At 38.1% G+C, this 12091-nt stretch overlaps 1 protein-coding gene across 12 annotated transcripts in view; it reads left to right on the top strand.

Moving 5' to 3' along the window:
- Nucleotides 1-12091, top strand: part of otofa (otoferlin a) — a 71266-nt gene that overhangs the window by 53919 nt on the left and 5256 nt on the right. For 4 of the 12 annotated variants that reach the window (XM_057352504.1, XM_057352512.1, XM_057352503.1 and 1 more), the window contains exons 18-42: nt 246-366; nt 580-680; nt 854-944; nt 1043-1159; nt 1242-1394; nt 1514-1703; nt 2134-2258; nt 2738-2872; nt 3642-3803; nt 4736-4807; nt 5458-5577; nt 5666-5827; nt 5916-6078; nt 6361-6515; nt 6664-6693; nt 6826-6960; nt 7071-7146; nt 7582-7721; nt 7987-8124; nt 8236-8373; nt 9645-9772; nt 9884-10054; nt 10160-10320; nt 10483-10625; nt 10716-10804. In XM_057352504.1, the coding sequence (XP_057208487.1) occupies nt 246-366; nt 580-680; nt 854-944; nt 1043-1159; nt 1242-1394; nt 1514-1703; nt 2134-2258; nt 2738-2872; nt 3642-3803; nt 4736-4807; nt 5458-5577; nt 5666-5827; nt 5916-6078; nt 6361-6515; nt 6664-6693; nt 6826-6960; nt 7071-7146; nt 7582-7721; nt 7987-8124; nt 8236-8373; nt 9645-9772; nt 9884-10054; nt 10160-10320; nt 10483-10625; nt 10716-10804 (3216 nt within the window). The remainder of the gene's footprint in view (nt 1-245; nt 367-579; nt 681-853; nt 945-1042; nt 1160-1241; nt 1395-1513; nt 1704-2133; nt 2259-2737; nt 2873-3641; nt 3804-4735; nt 4808-5457; nt 5578-5665; nt 5828-5915; nt 6079-6360; nt 6516-6663; nt 6694-6825; nt 6961-7070; nt 7147-7581; nt 7722-7986; nt 8125-8235; nt 8374-9644; nt 9773-9883; nt 10055-10159; nt 10321-10482; nt 10626-10715; nt 10805-12091) is intronic. The other 8 variants (XM_057352514.1, XM_057352511.1, XM_057352513.1 and 5 more) reach the window with 6 other exon arrangements.

The raw sequence follows: 12091 nt of genomic DNA, 5'->3' as shown, positions 1-12091 counted from the left end.
AGTAATTCATGACAGAATTTTTATTTTTGGGTGGAGTATCCCTTTAAAATGAGATCTAGCAATGATTACACATGGCTACCGGCTTCATCCAGGTGTTCTCTCGCTTATATCATTAGGACTACTTGAATTGCATGCAGTTTGTCAAAATTACACTTCACATTTGATTATAACTATTGCTGAGCTCTGGAAAGTCTGTAATAAGAACTAAAGTAGAAACTAAAGTATTTATTTTGCTACCTTTTCAGAAATTATTTCCACTTGCCTTACTTTGAGAAGAAACCCTGTATTTACATCAAGAGCTGGTGGCAAGACCAGAGGAGACGACTCTACAACTCCAATATCATGGATAAGATAGCAGATAAACTGGTCAGCCTCCTTAAAATATCACTACAGTCCACTGCACACATCTGTCTGACCTTTTCACTGACCGTTAACATGTCAACAGACATTTCAAATTTTATTTGCTATTTTTTGTTAAATGTTGACCAGGATATTGTTTGTATGTGTGTGTGTGTGTGTGTGTGTGTGTGTGTGTGTGTGTGTGTGTGCGTGTGTGTGTGTCTGTGTCTGTGTAAACAGGAGGAGGGTCTAAATGATGTTCAAGAAATCATAAAAACAGAAAAGGCATATCCAGAACGTAGACTTAGGGGTGTGTTAGAAGAACTTAGCACAAACTGCAGGTGAGAGAACCTCAGTCGAGATAAAAATGTCCAAAACACATTTATTAGCTTACGATCGATTTCCCATCATGAAAAGTCTATACTTTAACCAACAGCGTGTAATTAAAAGAGTCTATCTATTAAACGTTCTCACATCAAATGTTTTCACTGTTTTTCTTTTCTTCAACACATAGCCGATTTGTTACGCTGGCGAACAAAGATCAGAATCAAGCAGGAAGAACCAAACTGGATCGAGAGAGGCTGAAGTCCTGCATGAGGGAAATGGTACGCCCACCATAACTGCATATGATCTCAATGTGGATATTAGAGAAGTGCTGATGGGATGTTACAGTAAACGTAATTTGTGTTTATATTGTTCACAGGAGAGTATGGGTCAGCAGGCGAAGACCATTCGCACACAAGTGAAGAAAAACACGGTGCGAGACAAACTCAAGCTTGTGCAGAATTTCCTTCAAAGACTCAGATTCTTGGCAGATGAGGTAAAAGGAATTAACTTCACATAACTCACAATTAGCATCGCAGATGCACAGCTCAATATTTTTCTTGTTTGTGTTCTCTAAGCCCCAGCACAGTATCCCCGATGTGTTCATATGGATGATTAGCAACAATAAACGCATAGCATATGCCCGCATCCCCTCCAAAGACATCCTCTTTTCCATTGTTGATGAAGAGATGGGCAAAGACTGTGGCAAAGTTAAAGCTGTTTTCCTTCGGGTAACTTGGTTTATATGCCATATTTGTTTTTAGTGTACCTCTGGATAACTGTGTTCATTAAAAGCATGTAATTAATGTTGGATGTTATTGACGTGAATGCTCTGCTTTGGTGTTTGTAGTTGCCTGGAAAGAAAGGCTTCGGGCCTGCTGGCTGGACAGTTCAGGCTAAATTAGAGATGTATTTGTGGCTTGGGTTGAACAAACAGAGGAAGGACTTTCTGAGCGGCCTGCCCAGTGGCTTTGAGGAAATCAAGGCATCAAAGGGAATAGGCATACAAGCTGTGCCTCCCATCAGCCTGATCTATAACAGTAAGATTTAATGCACCAATATGGTGTAATAGTTTTGTTTAATATTGGTTTAAGCATATACAGGGTCCAGACAGTGGTTGACTTACAGTAACTGCCAGTGCCGGATAAATTAAAAAAGCATGAAACATTTCTTACCTGACATCAAATTACTTGCATTTGTTATTAAAACCGTACTGTATATATTTAAGTCACTGTATCATGAGATTATATCACAGTTTTTCCTTTTATATTTGTCAAAAACAATATGGGATGTTACACCATTCTCATATAAGATGGGCTAGTCTTTGATGATGCAGTTTCTGAAAGAGTTACATGGCAAATGTCAAGCAACTCGCACATTTGGTGCCTGCCAGTGTACATGTTGAACCCTGTCCGTTTGTGTTAAAACATGGACGTCTGCGATAACTGATGTTCAATTTGTATTTTGCAGTGAAGCAGGTGTTTCAGTTGAGAGCTCACATGTATCAGGCTCGCAGTCTGTTTGCTGCAGATAGCAGTGGTCTGTCTGATCCATTTGCCAGGGTTTTCTTCTCCACCCACAGCCAGGTGACAGAGGTGAGTGTGCATCTGAATCTCTGAAAGAGTCAACAAAAATACTAATATGCAATACTGTAATAAGATATTTTTATAATAATCATTTAAATACTGTAGTAAAATATTGATTGACATTTATGTTTATTTAGCTATAATGAAACAAAAGCACGCACATCAACTTAAAGCGGGTGCTTCACAAAAAAAAAAAAAAAAAGAACAGAACAATAAATGTAAAGTTGGCACACCAGAGTTTTTACAAACATGCCTTATAAGAAACATGACTTCTGTGCATTTTGAGACAAGACAAATCTAGGACTAGTTTTAAACCCTGTACAGGAAACCAGCCCTAAATGTGAAAGTTTTTGACACATTTTCTGAACAAAAAATGTCAAGACTCGTAAAAATGTGGACCGAATAATTACAGAGACAATAAAAAGATTTTGATAACATCTTACTGAGAGAAATAAGCAGTCGTGTATGTTTCTCTGGGTGTATTTCAGGTTCTAAGTGAGACTCTTTGCCCCACATGGGATCAGTTGCTTGTATTTGATAATGTTGAGCTCTATGGTGAAGCCAGTGAACTCCGCGACGACCCTCCAATAATTGTCATTGAACTGTATGACCAGGACACTGTGGTAAGTTTAGATGGCCAAAAGTCGTATACTCACGAATTAAATATAAATATCCAACATTTGGTTTTGACATTATCTTTCCTATCTGTATGTTACAATAAGTGTGAAAATGTGCCCTATTGTCCTGACTTCATGTTTGTTCCTGTTTATAATCTTCTGGTCCTGCCTTTTTGTTGGACGGCGTTTTGGTTAAGTAGAGTGTGAACGTTTATTTCAACACTGCTGTCGCTTGGGCCAGTCTGGGTTTGCATAGATAGCCATATTCAGCGAGGCATGCAAGATGTATGACGGGGCTCTGTCCCTTACCCACAAAAGATTCAATCTTCTCAAAATTTCCTTCTAAGAGAGAGAGAGATGAATTTGGTGATTCAAAAAAAACGTTCTTGTGGTCACAAACAACCTCTTGCATTCCTTTGGTTGACCTTGCTCAGAGGGTTAATAGTGTTTCTTTGTAGAGTAGTTGTAGAAAAGTAGTTGCATAAAAATATAGCTTTTAGTATTCATTGCTGTGGTTTATTGAAATGAAAAAAAAACATTGGCAGCAGAGGGCCGGTGTTAAAAATATATGATCTTGTTTGTTCATATTTATAAGGTGCTGATCTTAAATGAGCAAAGTGAACTCTATAAGAAATTGCCTGCTATGAATCTTTAAGTTTTTGATCTTAAAGCCCTCACAATAAAGTGGTCATTATGTGTAAGGAAATGAGAATGTGTTAATACTGCCCCCTGGTGTTGTAGGATTGTAAATGACTTTTTCTTGTGTGGCATCCAGGGTAAAGCTGAGTTTATTGGGCGAACATTTGCAAAGCCGCTAACTAAAATGGTTGATGAACACTATGGGCCCCCACGGTTCCCCCCTCAGCTGGAGTACTATCAGATCTACAGAGGAAACTGTGCTGCTGGAGATCTGCTGGCTGCTTTTGAACTACTGCAGGTATGACTGGTCCACAATGGCTGTAACCACTTCTTAAAGGGATAGTTCACCTAAAATTAAAATGATGTGATTATTCATTTACCCTCTGATTGCAGTCCTGTATGACTTACAGTACTTACTGTGTCGACCAAATGTAAAACACCATCATTTTTCGAATGTCTGAACTTTGCTCTTGTAAACAATTAAAGGGTAACTCCGGCCAAAGTATAGTTTAAATAGTTTAACATCTGTATGACCTCCATTTTCCCCAAAAAACGCAAATAAAGGTAGTTTTGGAAGCTTTCTGACTCCTCAGATTGCAACGCAACAAAACACACGAGCCACATGACCACACAGGCTCTACATCAGAATGCGCATGCGTCGAGCAATGCTCACACCGGATGCACTGTCATATGGCTCTCGGAAATGCTTTTACGCCTGCCGTTTTATGCGTCGGTGCACACTCACATTGGCGCCCTTTGTTTAGTCACGATGTGTTAAACGTCGACGATAAACATGCGCGATTTTGAAGGTCATACAATGGTTAAACTACTTGAGGGTGAGTAATTAATGGCATAATTTTCATTTTTGGCCGGAGTTACCCTTTAAAGTGGATGGGGAGTAAAGGCTGTCGAAATCTAAAAAGAGAGCATCAAGCTACTGAAAGTTGTCAAAATGACTTGAATGCTTAGTCTTTTAAACGTGATAAAAGAAATGCATTTAAAGTGAACTGTTCCTTAAGAAAAATCGTTCAACATAAGAGCCACACACACACACACGCACACACACGCACAAAAAGGCTTTCTTCTGGCTCATCTGCTCATAAATGCAGCCTGAATAGCACAAATGCAGATCACTCTCTTTTCTTACCTTTTTACCTCATTTCTCATCTCATTACACCATAATTCTCTTTTCCATCCTTTCACTGTACTCATCCGCTTACCCACTGACAGATTCCTTATGACGATGAGGAGATCAGGAAGGCTCTTATTGCTGTCCATGACTTTGCTGTGCCTCAAATCAAGGTGCAATACACAAATTCGCCCCTCTTAAATATTCTTTTCCATTCCTGTGTATCTGACTCCATTCTCTTTGCTATTTCTATATTTGTGCTTATCTCGTGTTTCAAAAGACATGGTAGAAGTCTATTATGTAAGGGATAATGAACAGGCAGCTGATTGTTATCGCAGAAATAAGCCCCGACAGTGAAGGGGCTTATTTCGCGATAACAGCCGGCTGCTTGTACATTAGCCTGCTTATTACATGGCTACTTGCCATTAGAAAAAAACTGGACATGAAATGTGAATTTGAAATATTTTATTAGCTCATTTTTACCGAATGCAGACCTTCCGCATTTACTTTCGGTTTTAAGGTCCGAAACGACATTCAAATGTTGCGAACAGGCAATTTGGTTTAATCATTTGTAAATATAATGTCATATATGTTATTAAAAGACATATTTCTATTTAATTTGTCCAAAAAAAACTGTCAAAATGATTTGCTGCATCTGGGTTACCGTGTGTTATTAGTTTTGAGAGGTTGTTATCTGGGAATAACGAACCTGCAAATGTCGTAACTGGCCAATCAGAATCAAGCATTCTAACGAGCCGTGTACTAAGTGATCATAAATCAGTAAATGTGCGACATATTTTCATTCTTAAATATTTTCAAATAGATTGGTCCAGCAGGACGGGCAGCACTTCCTCCAATTGATGGCCCGACCGATTCTGACCATGGGCCAATTCTGCCTGTTCCGCTGGGTATAAGACCAGTTCTCAGTCGATATCGCATAGAGGTGAAAGCCACAATATCTACGATTATATTAACAAAAATAGCTTAATTGTTTTGTGGATAAGTGTTTTTGAGATGAACGTCTTCTCCAGGTTCTGTTCTGGGGTCTGAGGGACCTCAAAAGAGTTAACCTGGCCCAGGTAGACAGACCTCGAGTGGACATTGAGTGTGGAGGAAAGGGAGTCCAATCTGCACTTATTCAGAACTACAAGAAAAATCCGAACTTCAGCACATTGGTGAAATGGTTTGAAGTGGTGGGCAGAACGTTAGATACATTTTTTTAAATCATTTTCTACTTCAATACTGATTAAAGCAGTTACCTCATGTAACCTTGTGCTGCAGGATCTACCAGAAAATGAGCTCCTCCATCCGCCGCTGAACATTCGTGTGGTGGACTGCAGGGCATTTGGACGATACACTTTGGTGGGGTCTCATGCTGTGACCACCCTGCGCAAGTTCATCTATAGCCCCCCCAGCAAGACCGATAATAACTGGGTTCACACAGGTACCTGTCATGTGTACTTAGGTTAATAGTCAAAGTCATCTTTCTCTGTAACAAACTCTTTATCTTAAGTTTAAAATCATAAACCAATGTGTGACATTGATAATTGATGTGTGACATTGATTTCATTTTAAAATCTTGGTACAGGCTACATCTTTTTCCAGCTTCTCTGACTTTTCAGTCCTTTTTCTGTCTTTTGCTTCCTCTGGTCTCTGGTCTTTTCCTACTGTCCTTTCCTGGTGTTGGGCCATTGGTTGCTGAATCATATGACCCTGCCCACACCAGCTAGACTGGCCAATGGCCTCATGACCCTCACCAATGGGATGTGTCATTCCCGCTCCTATTCCCTCCCTGTTTCTCATCCCTCAGGTGATATTGTGGTCAATATGGACCCTGAACCAAACTTCAAGAAGATGGACACAATAGTCAAGCTCGATGCTGTGAGTAAATGCGCTTCTGAATAGTGTTTTTGTGCCTTTGTTTGTTACTGTATTTATTCATGTTAAGTGCATGTTAGTGTATTTGTGCACAATCTGCTGTAGATGTTATATTTGTTGTTTTATGTTTTGTGTGGCCCTGTCCTTGTAGACCACTGATGCTGTTGTTAAAATTGACATGGTAAGCCTTGATTTGTTGTGGACACAGATTTGAATGTACAGCTTACATTTACATGAATATGATTCATTAATGAAGATTATGTATGCGACCATATTACATTTAAAATGAAATAAGCATCCTCTGTACCAACAGAACGAGGATGAGAAAGACAAAGAGAAAAAGAAGAAGAAGAAAAAGAAGGGAGATGAAATAGAGGAAGAGGAACCTGATGAGAGCATGTTGGACTGGTGGTCCAAATACTTCGCCTCAGTAGAGACCATGATGGAGGTGAAAATCAAAGATCATTTTTTCAAAGAATCTTCAGACATCCTTTGTTTGATATTTTATGCTGTTTTATACTGTACTGTTTAATAACAATAAATGTTCTTTGAATCCAGAACCTCAGAGCCCATGAGGCAGCTATGGCTGAAGCAGAAGAAAAAGAAGATATGGAGATCGCAGCAGAGAGTACAGGTAACCACAGATCTTTACCATGGACATGCTGTGCTGTTCATAAGTAGAACTAAAGTACTGTTGTGTTAGCAAAATGTCAAGTACACTGTCATCCATATATCATGTTCATCATTTCGGATGTTTTGGCTTAAAATCAGCCATTAGTAGCCTATGTATTATTTCAAGCCGTGAAAGGCACCTGTTTATTATTATTATAAAAAATCAAGGTCTGTTTAGTTGGTAACTGTTAACAAATGACCGATTTGATTTATTTGATCATTCATACTTGGGAAATCTAGTCAATAAAAACAAAAGTGTTGTTTAGGGTGTTTAAAATAACTGATGGCAAGAATATCGTTGTTCATGACAAATGTCCCTTCAAACTTGCATCAAAGGTGTCATGCTCAATCATTTCTCATTTCCATCCATACCCACCATTCACCCCTAACCTCCTAGAGATCAAAGCCGATGACTTTTCCGTAAAAGGCACAAAACTCAAAGAGAAGAGCAAAGACAAGAAGACCTCCAAGGACAAAAAGAAGAACCATGATGGGACAGAGAAACGGCCTCCAAAACCTAAAGTTGATGAACTCCTAGTTAGTACTTTTTACCATGCTTTAAAATATTACGAGGTTTTAATTCTTGTGTTATTCTGAATCTGGATTCAAAGCTGAAGTTTGTGATTTCTGAGAGCACTCTCAGCAAACGGCCAGATAAATTGATAATCCCATGAGCGATAATTTCGTGTTATTTCTTAAGGAAACAGTATGGTTAGTAAAATTGGCCTGAATTTGCTCATTATGATCTGTATCGATGTAATCTAATTTCCATAAAAAATTACCTATTATAATTTCATCTCAGGTGTATAATAAAGAGCTGGAGAGTGAATTTGATAACTTTGAGGACTGGCTCCATACCTTCAACCTATACAGAGGGAAAGCTGGAGATGATGTTGACCACAATGTGATTGATGATGACAGGATTGTGGGCAGATTCAAGGTCAGAGAACTTCTGGGTTTCCCATCATCTGACAAAGTAAAATGTACAAAACAGACTATTTAGGTTTGGAGTATAAACACGTTTTCGCTGTTTTGTCTCTCTATAAACCAGGGTTCCCTCTGTATGTATAAATTGCCACTCTCTGAGGAGATCACCAGAGATGCAGGATTTGACCCTAACATGGGCATGTTTCAGAGTATCCCTCACAATGACCCCATCAATGTTCTCATGAGGATTTATATTATTAGAGTAAGTACATGCTGAAGTCACTAGGTTTTCCTTACAAAAATAGAAGTTTATTCGATTGTGCTATTAGTATATTAAACGTAAAATAAGAATGTATACATTCATACTACTTTTTATGTACTCTTCAAAATTATGCTTTATTTATGTCTTAAAAATACACTGTTCATCCAATGAACAGTTCACACAAAAATTTTGCCATTAATTACTCGCCCTCAAGTTGTTCGAAATCTGAATATATTTCTTTGTTCCAATAAACGCAAAGATATTTGGAAGAATGCTTGTAACCAAACAGTTCTTGGCCACCATTGACTACCATAGTAGGAAAATTGTTTTATAAATGTCTTTGTTCTGCTGAACACAAAAGTTCAAGAATTTAGGAAAGGAAACATCTCTGGGGAACTTTTGACTACCATTATAATTTTTCCTGCTATGGTAGGGGAACTCGAGGGTGAGTAAATGATGACTGATGATGGATTTTTGGTTGCACTTTATTTTACAGCATGTGTACTTATAGTGTACTTACAGTGTACTTACCTAAGAAAGTACTGGGTAATATAAGGCAACTACGTGGTATGAGTTTACGTTTAGGGATAGGTTCAGGGTTAGTACAGTACCTTAGTTATTACCCAGTTATTATATTTACTGTAATAAGTACACAGTATATACGTGGGAAACAGGACTGTAAAATAAAGTGCTACCAATTTTTTGGGGGGGGTGAACTGTCCCTTAAAGTATACTTGACTTATGGCTAAACTTGTACTCAATTATATCAAAATAGTTAGTGTTCTAGGTGTACTTGGCTTGTAGTTGTGTTTACTCCTTTGATTAAATAGCCTACTTTTTTCACTTTCCTCACTACCTTCACTAATAGTTTACTGAGAGTACTGTGTATCTCAAAGTGTACATTCATAAACTAAAAAATGTGGTACAAGTATTGAAATAACATACCTATAAGTTCACTTGTAGTGTAGTTGTGGTACAAACGAAAAAACTTTGTTGTAATCTAGCTGTGAACTGAAAATTTACTACTGTACACTTAAAAGTGGGCCAATTTCGTCTCAAGTAATATTGAATTAGTACACTTATTATACACAAGAATACTATTCATTGTTATTAGTATAGTTCCTACATAAAGTATACAGTACTTGGAAATTTAATCAATGTTCTCGTTAGAATTTAAGTATACTTAAGTACAATTTAAGTATACAAAATGAACTTGAAGTATACTTATTTTTGTAAGGTTAGTTATGCTACTGCAGTAAGCATTCTCTTAGGCCACAGATTTGCACCCTGCGGACATAAATGGTAAAGCAGATCCTTACATAGTCATCCGACTGGGAAAAACTGAGGTTAAGGACAAAGAAAACTACATATCGAAGCAGCTGAATCCGGTCTTTGGCAAGTGAGTAAGCTACTGTACAAGAGTGTTGAAAAACAAAACAAACCTCTGAATTTATTTGTGTTCCAGCAATATAGATGAACTATATGAAACTCTCTTCTTTCTGCTCTAAAGATCATTTGATATAGAGGCCACGTTTCCCATGGAGTCTATGCTGACGGTGGCAGTCTATGACTGGGATTTGGTTGGAACAGATGACCTGATTGGTGAGACTAAGATTGATTTGGAGAACAGATACTACAGCAAACACAGAGCTACATGTGGCATTGCATCTCACTACTCTGTGTGAGTACCGTTTTCTACTTTTCTGCTTTCTACTGAATTGTATAAACACAATACATTTGAACTGAGATCTTTATATCTCACTATTTATTTTAATTTCACATCTAGCCATGGTTACAATGTGTGGCGGGACCCTCAGAAGCCAAGTCAGATCCTTGCTAAACTGTGCAAAGACGGCAAATTGGACGGGCCCCACAATGGACCCGGTGGCAAGGTCAAAGTTGCAAACCGTGTTTTTCTTGGGCCAACAGAAATTGAAGATGAGAGTGGTGAGACGTTTGCAACATTTTTCTGAGCAGCTTCAGGGATCTTTCTGCATAATGACTTGATCTGCTGCATTGAGAGTTGACCTAGATTTCTTCTCATAAAGTCATTATGTAGCTGCTTTTCCTGTCCAATAATGAAATATTTCTGTTTTGTTTGGCCTGCAGGTCTTAAGAAGCAGACAGAAGAACACTTGGCTCTTACTGCTCTGCGGCACTGGGAGGAGATCCCACGTGTTGGTTGCAAACTCGTCCCTGAGCATGTGGAGACCAGGCCCCTTCTTAACCCAGACAAACCAGGCATAGAGCAGGTGCTTTACAACCTTGATGTTGGTTAAATTTATTCTAGATGAACACTTTGATGATGTGACTCCCTCTGCTTAATCTTCACAAACCTACAGGGAAGAATTGAAATGTGGGTTGACATGTTTCCCATGGATGTACCAGCACCAGGGCCAGCTATTGACATATCACCACGCAAACCAAAGAGGTGGGTGATGCTGTTTCACAACAAAAAAGTCTCAGATTGGTGTTTTTTATTCTATATACAATTTTGAACATAAAAAATCTATGTGTCCTGCAAAACTGTTTATGATCTTGTCCCCACTAATACGTTTTGATTTAAAAACGCATGTTTTTCTCTACGTTTTAGCCTTTCGTCCACAGTCACACAGCGTTTTTGTCAACAAATCCGAAGCTATTTAAAAAATTGGATACATTTGAAAATGCCCTTTTTTGCGTTTTTTTTTTGTAGACTATGAAAGGCTATGAGGCTTTTGAAAACAATGACATATTTTTCATCATGTGACGTTAATTTGGCTGCTCTCCAGTCTGATAGGATTTCTTCAAAAAATGTTTGCCTGAAGTTGTTCTTTGGCGGTGGAACGCATAGACATTTTCACTCGCTTTTGCAACTTTATAGTCTCGTGTCAAGCGCAGCAATAGCCCTCATTGTCCATCCATTTAACAAAAACTCCTCTACAGTACCTCTACATTGACGCAACATTATAAAAATATGGAAAGTAAATAAACAACTGACAGAAATTATGCACGTTGAGGCATCTTACGTTATGCTGTGGATAAGCTGCTTTTGGAAAACGCTTAAAAACGATATGAAGAGCGATGTTTTAATGCAAAATTTGTTGTCAAAAGGAAGCAGATTAATTCTGTAGTTATTATGCATGACACCTTTTATGGGCTCAGTTTTTTTCAGACTACATGGCTTATTTGTAATTTTAAAAAATCGATTTGTCACAAAGTGCAGGGTCATGTAAAATGTAATTAAAATGGTGAAAATGTAAAAGTAGCACTGGCAAGTTACATCAACTTTTTCCTTATACATTCCGTGAAATTTAAACCTACAGTCTTGACTTGTTCACTACCCACATACATTTTTGAGGGGTTTCCCTTACATAAGTCTCTAGGCCCAGAAAAGATATCCTAATGCTTTGATATGTGAGGAACCGAGACAAAAATAGATAGATAGCTTTAATAAATGAGTCTTGCTGAGATGATATTCCTCTTTGTAGATTATTCAACCCTTAAGCAAGAGATCTGCTTCATTATTTAGTCTTTTTTTTTAATTAGTACTAATGGGATGGAAAAACGCCAGTGTTCACCTTTTAGACAGAATGTTGTATAACATCTGTATTTCATAATTGTTTATTATAATACGTTTTTAATTCTTGAGATCTTACTGTGGTTTTCAGCGACAGTTAAAACACAAAGGAACCACAGATGTCACTCTCACTCCTGGTGGCATGTGCTCTTTTCCACC

The sequence above is a fragment of the Triplophysa rosa genome, linkage group LG15 (assembly GCF_024868665.1).
Source record: "Triplophysa rosa linkage group LG15, Trosa_1v2, whole genome shotgun sequence".
NCBI classification, from domain to species: Eukaryota; Metazoa; Chordata; class Actinopteri; order Cypriniformes; family Nemacheilidae; genus Triplophysa; species Triplophysa rosa.
This window is presented reverse-complemented; position numbering and strand designations above follow the sequence as displayed.